Source organism: Vicia villosa, linkage group LG1, assembly GCF_029867415.1.
Source record: "Vicia villosa cultivar HV-30 ecotype Madison, WI linkage group LG1, Vvil1.0, whole genome shotgun sequence".
Taxonomy (NCBI): domain Eukaryota; kingdom Viridiplantae; phylum Streptophyta; class Magnoliopsida; order Fabales; family Fabaceae; genus Vicia; species Vicia villosa.
Genome location: NC_081180.1, coordinates 78,057,505 through 78,073,400, shown reverse-complemented (window position 1 = coordinate 78,073,400; position 15,896 = coordinate 78,057,505). Strand labels below are relative to the sequence as shown.

At 35.5% G+C, this 15,896-nt stretch overlaps 2 protein-coding genes and 1 pseudogene across 2 annotated transcripts; all 3 read left to right on the top strand.

Annotated features, from left to right (window-relative positions):
- The first annotated feature begins 477 nt into the window (after positions 1–477).
- Positions 478–7,854, top strand: LOC131642909 (LEAF RUST 10 DISEASE-RESISTANCE LOCUS RECEPTOR-LIKE PROTEIN KINASE-like 2.4). The gene is made up of 4 exons (XM_058913073.1): positions 478–777; positions 5,694–6,145; positions 6,262–6,312; positions 6,515–7,854. The coding sequence occupies exons 1-4, from the start codon at positions 479–481 to the stop codon at positions 7,648–7,650; spliced, it is 1,938 nt and encodes a 645-aa protein (XP_058769056.1). The 5' UTR covers position 478; the 3' UTR covers positions 7,651–7,854.
- Positions 7,855–9,107: 1,253 nt separating this feature from the next.
- Positions 9,108–11,610, top strand: LOC131610184 (rust resistance kinase Lr10-like; annotated as a pseudogene).
- Positions 11,611–12,473: 863 nt separating this feature from the next.
- Positions 12,474–14,559, top strand: LOC131610174 (LEAF RUST 10 DISEASE-RESISTANCE LOCUS RECEPTOR-LIKE PROTEIN KINASE-like 2.1). Its single transcript, XM_058882059.1, has 4 exons — positions 12,474–13,187; positions 13,315–13,350; positions 13,583–13,610; positions 13,674–14,559. The coding sequence occupies exons 1-4, from the start codon at positions 12,509–12,511 to the stop codon at positions 14,401–14,403; spliced, it is 1,473 nt and encodes a 490-aa protein (XP_058738042.1). The 5' UTR covers positions 12,474–12,508; the 3' UTR covers positions 14,404–14,559.
- Positions 14,560–15,896: the final 1,337 nt, after the last annotated feature.

The window sequence follows — 15,896 nt, the reverse complement described above, 5'->3', positions numbered from 1 at the left end:
TAAAATTATTAATTTTTATTCTCAAATGATTTTTCATTCTTTTATGAGAAAATAATTGATATAATTAAACCAATTTATAAAAAAATCTGGTTCTAAACCGGTTTCAAAATGAATTTGAATTGTTTAAATTAAATGGTTCAGTTCATGAACCATTTAAGTGGTTCAATTTTTTTATGGTACAATGCAGTTCAGTTCCAATATACAATTCAGTTAACCATATTTTTGAACACCCTGGTTTGTATGAGCTGCTATGAGCCAAAGACCCATGGGAGTCAACAAGAATAGTGGGGTGAGACAAATACCCAAAACAGATGCTATTATTTGTTTTTTAGGAGAATAATCTGTCATAAGACCATGTCAACTAAGCAATTATTTTGATCATACATTCAGTGTATGGTGAACGAAGAAGACTTTGCTACTTAAATTTTAAAAAAATTTAGCTCATAAAACATACTAGTTTACCCGTGTGTGATTCTTGATGGCTTCAGTTAATTATCAACTTCTGTTCCTTCTGTTTTTACACCTCATGCTGCGTCTTGTGTTGGCGGGTGGATATGAGAATAAGTACGAAGGAGAGTGTCCAGGTTCATTTAGATGTGGATATCTTGGCAATATCAGTTTCCCTTTCACTACAACACAACACCGGGACTGTGGCTTGTTGCCAATATCTAATTGTGATGATGCTTCAATGAATCCCAAAATGATCCAATTTCAGAATAACGGGAAACAGTTTGATTTTGAGGTTGAATTTGTAAGTCCTACTAAGTATCACGGAGGTAATGCTACTTGATATCTAATGGGACATATACAATCCCCACAAACTTATGATAGAGAATGAGAGGAAGTGAAATTGAAATTCTTCTTTTCTATTTCTTGAAAACTAATAACTTTACAAAGCAACATGACATCCTTTATATAGATTTTTACAATCCTTCAATGTTAAGTAATAAATGGTAATGCCGGTAATTGAATGGCGGTGGTTAGTTGGCGGTGCTAGTTTCTAACTGGATTCTAATCCTATTGCTTAATAACTAAGTATCTTATAGGTTTACTAGGTAACACTTAATAATTAAGAAAAATTTAAAATATGCTTTCTAGTTACTACTTTAATATTCTAGAATTCTCTTGATTTAATTCTAACATTGCCTCCCTTAAATCAAGCTTGTATTATTCCAAGCATTTTCTTCAACTTATAAAATAACTCAATCTTTAGAGGTTTCGTAAATATATCTGCAATTTGTTCTTCAGTTGGACAGTACTCAATCACCACTTCTTTCTCAGCTATCAACTCTCTTATTTTATGAAACCGAATATCAATATGCTTGGAGCGTCCATGAAAAACTGGATTCTTACTCAGTGCAATTGCCGACTTGTTGTCGCAATATATCTTTGTAGGACTATTCTGCTTCTGATGTATTACTTCCAAAATTCTTCTCATCCATACTGTTTGAGTAGCACAACTGGTTGCTGCAATATATTCAGCTTCAGCAGTAGAAAGTGCAACAACTGGTTGTTTCTTCGAAGACCATGAAATTGCACCTGTGCCCAAATGAAATGCATATCCTGACGTGCTTTTTCTTGTTTCTATATCTCTAGCCCAATCACTATCTGTGTATCCAACAAGTTCCACATCATTATTACTAGCATAAAAAATACCTTCAGTCAGAGTACCTTTGATATAACGAAGAATCCTCTTTGCTCCTTGCAAATGGCTAACACATGGTTCTTCCATGAATCTGCTGAGCAATCCAACTCCATATACTATATCTGGTCTTGTTGCAGTCAGATATCTCAGACTTCCAATCAAACTTTTATATTGGGTGGAGTCTACCCTCTTTCCATCATTTTCTCTTGTCAGTTTCAACTTTTCTTCAACGGGTGTGTAAGCTGGCTTTGAATGCTCCATCTTGAACTTCTTCAGAATATCACTTGCATACTTCTTTTGAGAAATGAAAATTCCATCATCTTTTTGGACGACCTCAATGCCAAGAAAATAGGACATTAGGCCCAAATCTGTCATTTCAAAATATTGAATCATAGCCTCCTTGAATTTTGTAATCATCTCTGGATTATTTCCAGTGAAAATCAAGTCATCAACATATAGGCACACAATAAGAACATCTCCAGGATCAATGTATTTGATATATAGCGTGTGCTCGTGAGGACATCTCTGAAAACCATTCTTCACAAAATAAGAATCAATCTTGTTATACCAAGCTCTTGGTGCCTGCTTCAAACCATATAGTGCTTTCTTCAATCTATAGACTTTATCCTCCTTTCCTTTGACCAAATATCCTGCAGGCTGCTCAACATACACTTCTTCTTCCAGATTTCCATTAAGAAATGCAGACTTAACATCCATTTGATGTATTTTCCAACTATTTTGAGCTGATATTGAAATAAGCATTCTAATTGTATCTAACCTTGCAACAGGAGCAAATACCTCAAAATAATCAATACCTGGTTTTTGCTTGTATCCTTTTGCCACCAACCTTGCTTTATAGCGATCAATCTCACCACTGGGTTTGTACTTTGTCTTGTACACCCACTTCACTCCTATAGCTTTCTTGTCTGCTGGTAACTCTGTCAGCTCCCATGTTTGATTCTTCTCTATTGAATTGATTTCTTCATTCATGGCTTTTCTCCAATTTTCATCATCAACTGCTTCTTCAAAAGTAAATGGCTCACAATCTGCAAATAAAGCGAAGTTGATAATCTCCTCATCAGATGGGTCATTATCATTGCCCAAAACACAATCTTGCAGTCTGGCTGGTAATCTACGTGGCCTTTGTTGTCTGTTGGATGTTTCTGGCTCATCAGGTGTTAGATTATATTCATTCACCTCTTCGTAATCATTTGAAGTCACTATTGGATCTGTTTGTGACTTTGAGGACCAATCCCACATTCCTCCTTCATCAAAAGTCACATCTCGACTAATAATCACCTTCTTTGTCTCTGGATTGTAAAGCTTATAGGCCTTTGAGTTTGAACTATAACCAACAAAGATACATCTTTCTCCTTTGTCATCTAACTTCTTTCTCAATTGATCTGGTACATGCGCATATGCAATACATCCAAAAACTCTAAGGTGTCGGATTGATGGTCTTCTTCCACTCCAAGCTTCTTCGGGAGTCTTTTGTTGAACACTTTTTGTTGGACACCTGTTTAAAATATAAACTGTAGTAGCAACAGCTTCTGCCCAAAATTCCTTAGGCATTTGCTTAGCCTTCAACATGCATCTCACCATATCCGTTCTATTCTTTCTTTCAGCAACTCCATTCTTTTGAGGTGTGTACCTTGTTGTTAATTGATGCTCAATTCCATGTTGCTCAAAGAAACTTGTACCAGCGAGGTATTCTTGGCCTCTGTCTGTTCTCAATGCTTTGATTTTACAGCCACTTTGTTTTTCTACAAATGCCTTGAATGTCTTGAAGGCATCACATGCTTCTGATTTTTGTTTCAAGAAATACACCCAAGCCTTTCTACTAAAATCATCAATAAAAGTAATAAAGTACTTACAACCACCAGGTGTTGGTATTTCCACTGAACACAAATCTGAATGAATTATCTCCAGTAGCTTCTTCGCTCGCCAAGACATTCCAGTTGGAAATGAATCTCTATGCTTCTTTCCAATTTGACAAGTCTCACATACTCCATTTGGAATATTCACAACAGGCAATCCAGAAACATATTCTTTTCTCGACAGGTAATTCAAGCCAGAAAAATGAAAGTGACCAAATCTCATGTGCCACAACCAATCATCATTTGGAATGATAGAACTCAAGCAAGGAAATTTTTCATGTTGAATTTTCAAAGGAAATAAGCGGTTCGGTGTCATTCTTACCTTTGTGATGAATCTGCCATTTCTATCGATCAACGTGCAAAAACCATTGTGAATCTGCATGTTGTAACCTTTCTCCGACAGTTGTCCCATACTCAGGAGATTGTGATGAAGACCAGGAGCGTAGAAAACATCACCAATAAAGTTTTGAGTTCCATCTTTTAACCTGATAGCAATTCGACCTTTCCCCAAAATTGGAATATTTGAATTGTTTCCAAACTTCACGGTAGATTTTACCGTTTCGTTTAGAGAAGAAAATAATTCCTTTTTCCCACACATATGATTACTACAGCCAGTATCCAGATACCAAATATCCTCCTCCTCAGAAAACGTATTACTGGCCAAAAATAAATTTTGTGGATTTTCAAAATACTCACCTGTATTTTGATACGAACTTTCTGCCACATTTGCCTGATGTTTGTATCTGCAATCAGCTGCTTTGTGTCCAAACTTTCCACAGTGATAACAACTATAATTCGTCCTTTCTTGGTTGTAGATACCTCTTCCTCGACCACGATTGTTGAATCCAAAATTGTTTTCTCGACCACGATTGTTGTATCCAAAATTATTTCCACCTCTTCCTGGCTTGGATGGATTGAAATTATTGTCTCTCCATTGGATAAAGTTGCCACGTCCTCTTCCTCCATAATTTCCTCGGCCTCTGCCTCTATAATTTCCTCTTCCTCTGTTGAAAGTATTTTGACCTCTTTCTTCTCCAATATGACTTGACTCAGAAGTGTTGTTGAAATTCACCTGACTCTTTAGAGCTTCTTCTTTTACCACTCTTTCGGTCTTTTCTAATATTCTGTTGACATGACTTTCAATGCTTCCCTGTAATTCTGCTACAGACAGAGTATCTGTATCGTGGGACTCAATTATTGTAGTCACCACATGGTCAAACTTCATCGGCATCGTACGTAGAATTTTTTCTACCACTTTGCTATCTGGAATATCTTCTCCATATACTCGCATTTTGTTGACGAGATTTATAACACGAGAAAAATATTGTTCTACTGTTTCTGAATTTGACATTTCGTACCTTTCATATTCTCTACGCAGCGATTGTAGTTTGGACTTCTGAGCTTTCTCTACTCCTTTATGTGACAACTTCAATATGTCCCACGCTTCTTTAGCAGTTTTGACATTTGCTATTTTGCCAAATATTGAGTAATCAATTCCTTGATGAATTTGTGAAAGTGCCAACTGGTCCCTTCTACGAGCAACTTCATCAGCTCCTTCTTGTAAACCAGGATCTACAAAGCTCCAAACATTGTGAGCTTTTAAATGTGTTGTCATCAATAATTCCCAGTAACTGAAATCTAACTCTGCGGTTAATTTTGGACCAGACCAGACAAAATTGTAATTTGCCATATCTCTCAAAAAATACTCACAATAATTTTTGACACAATGAGAACTCTTTTGTTCCTCACACACTCAAAAATATATATATTTTTTTTTTTGACACTCACACTAGCAGGACCTAACCTGCTCTGATATCAATTTGATATCTAATGGGACATATACAATCCCCACAAACTTATGATAGAGAATGAGAGGAAGTGAAATTGAAATTCTTCTTTTCTATTTCTTGAAAACTAATAACTTTACAAAGCAACATGACATCCTTTATATAGATTTTTACAATCCTTCAATGTTAAGTAATAAATGGTAATGCCGGTAATTGAATGGCGGTGGTTAGTTGGCGGTGCTAGTTTCTAGCTGGATTCTAATCCTATTGCTTAATAACTAAGTATCTTATAGGTTTACTAGGTAACACTTAATAATTAAGAAAAATTTAAAATATGCTTTCTAGTTACTACTTTAATATTCTAGAATTCTCTTGATTTAATTCTAACACTACTTGTAGTTGTGTTTTTAGAGACAAGAGTCTGCGCAAACTACTGCAAAACCAAAGTTGTGAAGCTCTCAGATATAATTACACTCTTCCTCCCACCCCTCACTTTGTTTCTTTTCATATGGAAACTTATACAACCTTGTTCATGTGCAACCGTATCCTCCATGTCAACCCTCCAACAGATATGCATAACTATACAAAGTGTCCTCCCAGTGATTTCTACTACCAGCCTCACATCTCTACTGATAAAGAGTCTTGGAGTGCTTTTACAGCATGCGCAAATGTCGGACTTCCTATTAAAGACGTCCCTGACTCTGACGACCCTTTTACTTTTGTAACTGCTGATATGGCAATTCAAGTAAACATAACAGAGGAATGTGCATATTGTCACTACAACCGAAGAGGACGGTGTCAACTTGACAGCAACGGGAGATTTTATTGTGCCAATGGTAATCTAACAAACACCCCGAAAACACACAACACACATAAAATTCCTTGCACCCTATTTTTCCCTTCACAATTTTATTTTCATCTGTCAAATCTGAATTGTTTACTCTATTTGCAGCTATGGTTGCAAAGCAAAAAGGTCTAAGTTGGAATGTTAAACTGGGTATTGGTAAAGTATCGTTTCCATAACTTTCATCAATCTGTTACAATGCAAATTTTGTAGAAGAAAATCAAAGTTTAATCTGACTAACATAAAAATATATATATTTGGTTGTGTGTAGAAGCCATTACTTTCTTGTTAAAAAAACAAAGTCATTACTTTCTTACCCTAAACATTTTTGTTGTATTTCAAATAATTTACAATTCTTCAGCTGCCACGGTGATTATTGGAGTTGCAGTGGTGACTATTGGAGTTACAGTGCTGATGTTGTTGGCGTGTTGTTTACGGACAAAGATCTTCACTCCAGCATTTCTTTTGTTCAGAAAGGAAAGTTCAACTCATCAAATTATTGAGGAGTATATGAAAGAACATGGACCTCTTCCTGCTGCAGCTAGGTACAGTTATTCAGATATAAAAAAAATAACAAACTCTTTCAAAAACAAATTAGGCCAAGGAGGGTACGGAAGTGTTTACAAAGGGAAATTACATGATGAGCGTAATGTTGCAGTGAAGATTTTAAGTGAATCAAAAGGTGAAGGTGAAGATTTCATCAATGAAGTTGCTAGTATCAGTAGAACTTCACATGTCAATGTTGTTAGGCTTTTGGGGTTTTGTTTGGACGGCTCTAAAAAGGCGCTAATATATGAATTCATGCCTAATGGATCTCTTGAGAAGTTCGTATATGAAGAGAAAAATCCACTGCAAGATGATCGGCAATTGGATTGCAAAACTTTGTTTCATATTGCAGTTGGTGTTGCTCGTGGATTAGAGTACTTACATAGAGGTTGTAACACTAGAATTTTACATTTTGACATAAAGCCTCATAATATATTACTAGATGAGGATTTCTGTCCAAAAATTTCTGATTTTGGACTTGCTAAAATATGTCCAAGAAAAGAAAACACTGTATCCATCTTTGGTGCAAGGGGAACACCAGGATATATTGCTCCTGAGTTGTTTTCCAGAAGTTTTGGTAGTGTGTCACATAAATCAGATGTCTATAGTTATGGAATGATGGTTTTAGAGATGGTTGGACGAAGAAAGAACATTAAGGTTGAAGTTGATTGTTCTAGTGAGTTATACTTTCCACACTGGATTTACAAGCGTCTTGAATTGAATCAGGATCTTGGACTTAGGTGTATTAACAATGAAGTTGATGAAGAAATGGTAAGAAAAATGACAGTGGTAAGTTTATGGTGCATACAAACCAATCCTTCGAATCGACCATCAATGCATAAAGTGGTGGAAATGTTGGAAGGGAGTCTTCAAGGGTTGGAAATGCCACCCAAACCCTTTTTGTCTTCTCCTTCAGTATCTCCAACCATTTCGTCATCTGAAATATTATAATTTATATGGATGTTAAGATGCAATGCAGACTGTCATGATATTTGACATATCATATAAAGAAAATGTTACTAGTATAATATAATTGTAATGTTGTATAATTTCTTTTGGTTTTTGTTTTATGAGTAGGCTGTTAATATATATTCATATTATTGTATTTATTTATCACAACAATGTTATTCCTATCTAATGTCCAGTTTATAAATTTTCTGTGATTGGCGAGTTGATCTTGTCTCGTGTCAAAGCTGGCATAACTAGCTAATATCTATCCCCAATGTCCCTTCTGATTTACTTTTTATTTTCTACAGCAATCGTGACTTTATAGTTTTTTGCAGATGAGTATATAGATTTCATTATTTGACTAAACCAGCATCAGAATTCACCCAAATGAATTAGGTTCTACACTTTTCTCATTTATGCATTATACAACTAGTGCAAAATCACACAAACAATAGACTGATATGCTGCTAAGAACTGCAAGCAAATGTAAATTTTAAAGAGAGAACAGTGATATGGAAACCATAAGTAAAAAAGTATGGGCAGAAAAGTTTGAGATGTTATGTCTTCCAAGATCTACTTGTTTGAGAGGACAACAAAAATAAAATATTCTACAAAATTTTATATTTATATCTAGTCCATTTTTAATAATTTGATTGGTTTTTTTAACTAATGTTGTATACTTCTATTCATTACATTTTAATCTTTGATAACTATTTTGCTGTCATGATTTGGACGGTAACAATATGTCAAGAAACAGTTAAGATAATGAACATTGATAAAAGCGTGTGGTAGCTGGTAATCAAATAACTTGACTGATATTGTGCCTTTGTCCCTGCATTTCCGTTAGAGCCTATGTTTATGAAGCACAGCCTTTTACTACTTCAAATCTATACTTTTTTTTTTCTTTTTAGGATTTTCCCCGGTAATTACTATAATAGCCTTTAAGAATAGATGATAAGTAGACATCTGTCTATTTGTCCCTAATTAGTTTTGTTTTGTTTTGTTTTGTTTTAGTGGCGTAAAGATTGGGAGTCAGCTCAAATTGTCTTTGATATTTGGACAATTGTAAGGAAGTTTACTTCCTGAATGATATGTTTTAGAGTAAAGTTTAGGTTGAAAACTTGGCGTGTATTTAAGTGGAGAAAGATGAATTGCTATTCAATGATGCATAATTTGACAGTAACAGAATTCATATTCCACTCATGATAAAATATAACCAAAACTCCATCAAGTTATAAAATGTAGCCTTTAATCTATACAATATTAAGAAAAAATGAAGTCTTTTGCCTAAAATGAAGTCAGGCTGATTGCAACAGCCTTGTGGAAGTAAATTCCCATACTATTGACTTAACAGTTCCAACTCCAAGTCAACAGTGATTGAAACAACCACAAAATTTAATAATATTTATTACTTGCTTTAAATTATTAATATATTGCTTTATTTCATAGGCTTAATTATCTTCCCTTTATCACAATTCAAAACACTAGTAATGTCTTGGTTTTTCATTTTCAAATCATTATTACTTTTCTCCATACTTATGCTTCATGTTTCAGCTCGAGATCATGGAAGATGTCCAACCTCTTTTAGTTGTGGATATCTTGGCCAAATTACATTCCCTTTCACAGTTCCACAACACCCTCAGTGTGGCGCTTTGGAAATACTTGGTTGTGACAATAAGAATGCAACTGCTCCCAAAACCATCCAACTTGGCAGCCCATCATCAAAACAGCTTTTTACTGTTCCATACGTGGAAGGTGATATCATCACAGTCAGGGAAAATGAAGCTCAACGGAATAATTTGCTATCCAAAAATTGTCAAGCCTTTCACAGTTTTCCTGTTCCTCCCAGTTCTCCTTTAGCTTCTTTCTACATCAAATATAATATAACTATGTTCAAATGCAATCACTCCCTTACTGTAATCCCTCCCAAATCATTTTATAACTACAAAAACTGTTCCGGTTATAATATCTACTATTACCGTCAAATCTCTGATGGTAATTTCAAAGTGCCAAGTTCTTTGGCACAGTGTAAAGTGTATCAGGTTGCAACAAGAGACAGCCCTACTGATGACCCCTTTGATTTTCTATCTTCTGAAATCCTAATTAAAATACAATTATCTGATGATTGCAACAAGTGTCTTCGTCATCAAGCGGGACGATGCCAACTTGACATTCACGGGAATTTCCATTGTGACCAAGGTATGCACCAATACTTTTTCTCGAAAATAGTGTGAAAACTTCACTCACAACTTATAATAGAGGTCCATGAAATGAAAGAGAGTTTAGAGGAGATGAAAAAATGAAATTTATAAGGCTAATTGCAAGGCGAAATATGAGTTTATAGCTGATAGTCTACTTTATATGCTTACAATTTTAATTTTAACTAAAATAACAATTTTCTCACTTCTGCAGGCAGTAAAGCTTTACTTGTGAAAATATTGGCACTAGGAGTTGGAGTAGGTAATGCATAGTATAAATTGATATTCTTTATTTTTATGAGATGTTTTCTTAGATTTCTCAAAAGATACACACTTTTAATATTGCATTACACAAACATTTAATAACATTCTCTACATAACACTATTTTCTCAGCCTAACTTCTTCCTAATTTGAATAACTTCTCCAGTTGTTACAGTATCTCTATTGCTAGTATTGCTCAAGATTTACTACACAAGATGGAAGAAGCAAAATCCAGCCAATATTGTAATTGAGGTATTTTTGAAGAAACATGGATCCCTTCAAACCAAGAGGTATGGTTACTCTGAGATTAAGAAAGTGACCAACTCCTTCAAAAACAAATTAGGCCAAGGAGGATTCGGCAGTGTATACAAAGGGCAGTTACAGGATGGACGTTACGTTGCAGTGAAGATCCTAAATGAATTGAAAGATAGTGGTGAAGAATTCATGAATGAAGTTGCAAGTATTGGTCGAACTTCTCATGTTAACATTGTTACTCTTCTTGGGTTCTGTTTGGAAGGTTCCAAACGAGCTTTAGTTTATGAGTTTATGCAAAATGGCTCACTTGAGAAGTTTATCTTTGAAGAAAATGACCATATACCAGAACTCCAATTGGATTGCCAAACATTGTACCATATCGCAATTGGTGTAGCTCGAGGGCTAGAATACCTGCACAAAGGGTGCAATGCCAGAATTTGGCATTTTGACATAAAACCTCATAACATTCTTTTAGATGAGAATTTCAACCCCAAAATTTCAGATTTTGGACTTGCAAAAATTTGCACAAGTAAAGAAAGTATGGTATCAATATTTGGGGCTAGAGGAACGGCAGGCTATATTGCTCCAGAAGTATTTTCTAGAAATTTTGGTGCAGTGTCGCATAAGTCAGATGTTTACAGTTATGGAATGATGGTTGGAAGGAGAAAAAATATTAACGCTGAAGTTGACCGAACAAGTGAAATATATTTTCCTCATTGGATTTACAACCGTCTTGATTCAAACCAGGATCTTGGTTTACGGAATATAAGAAATGAAATCGACGATGAAAAAGTGAGGAAGATGACAATAATGGCTCTATGGTGTGTATACAAACGAACCCTTCCACTCGACCAGACATAAGCAAAGTGGTGGAGATGCTTGAAGGTAGAGTAGAAATGTTGCAAATGCCACCTAAACCCTTTTTGTCTTCTCCAAATTCTCCAGTCCATTTCACAAGTGAGACACTAGAGTCCATGAAAATACTAGATGCATAATCGTAACTAGTGCAAGCAAAAAATATGCTAGAAATTAATTTCAACCATATGTATAAATTTCTCTCTTCAGTCACCCCACTTCATGTGACATCTTTTTGTTGACTGTTTCTGTGTCTTTCCTTCATCTGAAACAGAAATGAATTCTCTTTCAGCTTCAGCAGTTAGTTTCCCAATATAATGATGCATTGTCATTTGTTAATTTCACATATAGATATAGACAAGGTTTCATGTACCTGAAATGCAAGGTTTTAATTTGGACTGATTTGAATATAATTCCTACTTGGGACTCTATGCAAGCCATAAAGCCAATTTTAGTGTGGGGTTGACAGCTGTGAATTTGACAGGCGCATAATATTTTGTTAAACTGTTATCTTGTTATTTTGGGACTTTGTCAAAGAACAGGAAGGTTAAGAACAGTGCAGGGTAGACTATTTTGTATAGTAGACTAGAAGTTATGTTACTTAATGTTCAGTTAAAATCAGAATAATCTTGATTAACTATTCAGCACTCCAACTTCCTGCATATAAACTTTTAATCTCTACAAATGGATTGAAAAATCAATTTCATCTGATTGCATGCAGGGGTTGTACTGTTGAAAATTCAGTTTTTCATGAAGTATTTTTGGCTCACATACCCTTCAGTATGGATGTAGAAATAATTGGAAGGATAGTGTAACATCCAACCCCTTCACTTTATCCGTAAATTTGTATGAGGAGGTTGAGAAAATAATACAAGAGAAAGAAAGAATAAAACAAGATACTGTTGTTTAACAGTTTTTATTTCCATTTAAATATAAAATTATAATCATAAATAATTTTCTTATGCATTAGACAAACCTGTTGAATTAGTCTCGCACAGTGTTGGCATAATGCAGAGTAAAAGTAGTGGAAAATGATTTATTTGTTTGCATCTATAAGAGATTCCCCTCCCTACCACTATGTGTTTATTTTTCTTAGGCACTGATTAGTCATTAGGCCAAGTCTTCTATAACCATTGTCCAAGTCAACTAAGCAGCTAGATCATACATTCATTGTATGGTGAAGAAAGGAATAAGGACTGCTTACATTATAAAGTTTCTTAGCTCATAAACAAGTGGCTGATTCACCATGGCCTTAATTTACGAATTTCTTTTCCTTTTGTTTTCACACATCATGCTACTTTGTAATGGGTTCGAAAAAGATTGTCCGGCTTCATTTAGTTGTGGATACCTTGGCAATATTAGCTTCCCTTTCACTACAACGCAACGTCAGGATTGTGGCTTATTGCCAATACATAATTGTGATGATGCTCCAAGGAAGCCCAAAATGATCCAATTTCAGAATAAAGGGAAATGGTTTGAGGTTGGAATTGTAAATCCTCTTGAGTTTCATGCTGGTAATGCTACTTGTACTTGTGTTTTCAGAGACATGAATCTCTACAAACTGCTGCAAGACAAAAGTTGTGAAGCTTTCAGATATAGATATATTCTTCCTCCCACCTCTCACTTTGTTTCTTTGCATATAGATTCTCATGCAACCTTGTTCATGTGCAACCGTTCCCTGCATGTAAACCCTCCAACATATATGCACAACTATACAAACTGCCCTCTCTATGATTTCTACTACCAACCTTTCAAAATTACTGATAATGCATCTCTAAGTGCTTTTACAGCTTGTACAAAGGCCCAGCTTCCAGCTAAGGATTTTGCTGATGCTGACGACCCTTTTACTTTCGTAACAGCTGATATCACAACTCAAGTAAACATAAAAGAGGAATGTGCAAGTTGTCACTACAACCAAAGAGGACGGTGTCAACTTGACAGCAACGGAAGGTTTTATTGTGCCAATGGTAATCTAACAAACACCCCGAAAACACACAACACACATAAATGCATTGCACCCTATTTTTCCCTTCACAACTTTATTTTCATCTGTCAAATCTGAATTGTTTACTCTATTTGCAGCTATGGTGGCAAAACAAAAAGGGCTGAGGTGGAATGTTAAAATGGGTATAGGTAATGTACCGTTTCCATCACTTTCATCACACGTCTTCAAGTTTCATTTATCTTTAATATAAAAGTTAATCAATCTGTTAAAATGCACGTTTTGTAGAAGAAAATCACAGTTTAGTCTGCCTAACACAAAAATATAAGTTTTATTGTATATAGAAGCCATTACCTTCTTGTTAAAAATTAGTAATTACTTTCTTACACAAAACATCTTTGTTGTGTTTCCAATTGTCTCCAGCTATCATGGTGACTTTTGGAGTTACAGTGCTGATGTTGTTGGCCTATTGTTTACGGACAAAGATCTTCACTCCAGCATTACTTTTGTTCAGGAAGGAAGATTCAACTCATCATATTATTGAGGAGTATATGAAAGAACATGGACCTCTTCCTGCTGCAGCTAGGTACAGTTATTCAGATATAAAAAAAATAACAAACTCTTTCAAAAACAAATTAGGCCAAGGAGGGTATGGAAGTGTTTACAAAGGGAAATTACATGATGAGCGTACTGTTGCAGTGAAGATTTTAAGTGAATTAAAAGGTGAAGGTGAAGATTTCATCAATGAAGTTGCGAGTATCAGTAGAACTTCACATGTCAATGTTGTTAGGCTTTTGGGGTTTTGTTTGGACGGTTCTAAAAAGGCGCTAATATATGAATTCATGCCTAATGGATCTCTTGAGAAGTTCATATATGAAGAGAAAAATCCACTGCAAGATGACCGGCAATTGGATTGCAAAACTTTGTTTCATATTGCAGTTGGTGTTGCTCGTGGATTAGAGTACTTACATAGAGGATGTAACACTAGAATTTTACATTTTGACATAAAGCCTCATAATATATTACTAGATGAGGATTTCTGTCCAAGAATTTCTGATTTTGGACTTGCTAAAATATGTCCAAGAAAAGAAAGTATTGTATCCATCTTTGGCGCAAGGGGAACACCTGGATATATTGCTCCAGAGTTGTTTTCAAGACATTTTGGCAGTGTGTCGCATAAATCAGATGTCTACAGTTATGGAATGATGGTCTTAGAGATGGTTGGACGAAGAAAGTGTGAATAAGAATTAGTTTGTTCCTAGAATAAGGCTTTGTTCCTAGAATAAGGGAAACAAATTAGAAATTGATTTGTTCTCATTAAATGTAATTAGTTAGTGTAATTACCGGTATAGCCCTGTAACCTCTATATATATACAAGAAATAATAATGAGAAAAGTATTAAGCCAAGAAATAATAAACTTTCTATCACTGATGTTGGTGACATAAACTCTAACTTTCGTGACGTGCTTGTATCACCCGGACTTGCTTCCAACTTACTGTCGGTTGGTCAATTGGTGGATAACAATTGTAATGTTAATTTTTCTCGTGTTGGTTGTCTTGTGCAGGAGCAGGTGTCGGGGAAGGTGATCGCGAAGGGGCCTAAAGTGGGAAGAATGTTTCTGCTCCAGTTTAGTTCTAGTCATTTATCTTTTGCGTGTGATACTGTTTTGAACTCTTATGAGGATTGGCATAGAAAATTGGGCCATCCAAATTCTGTTGTTTTGTCTCATTTATTTAAAACTGGTTTGTTGGGAAATAAACATGATCGTCCTGCTTCTATTTTATGTTCTGTTTGCAAACTGGCTAAAAGTAAAACACTTCCTTTTCCGTCTGGTGCCCATCGTGCTTCTACTTGTTTTGAGATGATTCATAGTGATGTGTGGGGAATGTCTCCTGCAGCATCTCATGCTAACTATAAATATTTTGTCACATTTATTGATGATTACAGTCGCTTTACTTGGATATATTTTCTCAGATCTAAGTCTGAAGTGTTTTCTATGTTTCAAAAGTTTTTGACATATGTTGAAAATCAATTTCAAGCAAGTGTTAAAATTTTTCGATCTGACTCGGGAGGTGAGTATATGTCTCATGAATTTCAGGGATACCTACAACAAAAAGGGATCTTGTCTCAACGGTCTTGTCCCAATACCCCCCAACAAAACGGGATGGCGGAGCGAAAGAATCGTCATTTGCTTGATGTAACACGCACCTTACTTCTTCAAGCTTCTGTGCCATCCCGATTTTGGGTAGAGGCTCTTTCCACAGCTGTATTCTTGATCAATCGTCTTCCTTCTACGGTTATTGATTTTGATTCTCCTTTTTTTCGCCTTTTTAAAATTCAGCCTAATTATAGTGATTTACATACTTTTGGATGTGTGTGTTTTGTTCACTTACCTCCGTTTGAACGAAATAAGCTTGGAGCACAATCTATTCAATGTGCATTTATGGGGTATAGCAACTCTCATAAAGGTTTTGTGTGTTATGATGTTTCTAATCACCGTTTTCGAGTTTCTCGGAATGTTACATTTTTTGATAATCAATATATGTTTCATTCTATTTCTCCTGCCATAAATGATATTGCTATTCTTCCTAATTTTTCGGTTATGCCTCGATCTATAGAACGCTACAAACCAGGAATCACATATGCCAGACAACGCAGGAAACAGGTTCCCACTGCCCCTTCCGACACAGATCCGCCACCTGATCCTGAACCGGTCGAACCACGGCGTTCTGGTCG

Bases quoted from the DNA above. Each gene is read 5' to 3' on its own strand.
- LOC131642909 (XM_058913073.1), top strand. From the start codon at position 479: ATGGCTTCAGTTAATTATCAACTTCTGTTCCTTCTGTTTTTACACCTC. The intron at 6,146-6,261 runs GTAATCTAACAA...CTCTATTTGCAG, and splicing joins GAGATTTTATTGTGCCAATG to CTATGGTTGCAAAGCAAAAA. The intron at 6,313-6,514 runs GTAAAGTATCGT...ACAATTCTTCAG, and splicing joins GAATGTTAAACTGGGTATTG to CTGCCACGGTGATTATTGGA.
- LOC131610174 (XM_058882059.1), top strand. From the start codon at position 12,509: ATGCTACTTTGTAATGGGTTCGAAAAAGATTGTCCGGCTTCATTTAGT. The intron at 13,351-13,582 runs GTAATGTACCGT...AATTGTCTCCAG, and splicing joins GAATGTTAAAATGGGTATAG to CTATCATGGTGACTTTTGGA. The intron at 13,611-13,673 runs GCTGATGTTGTT...ACTTTTGTTCAG, and splicing joins GTGACTTTTGGAGTTACAGT to GAAGGAAGATTCAACTCATC.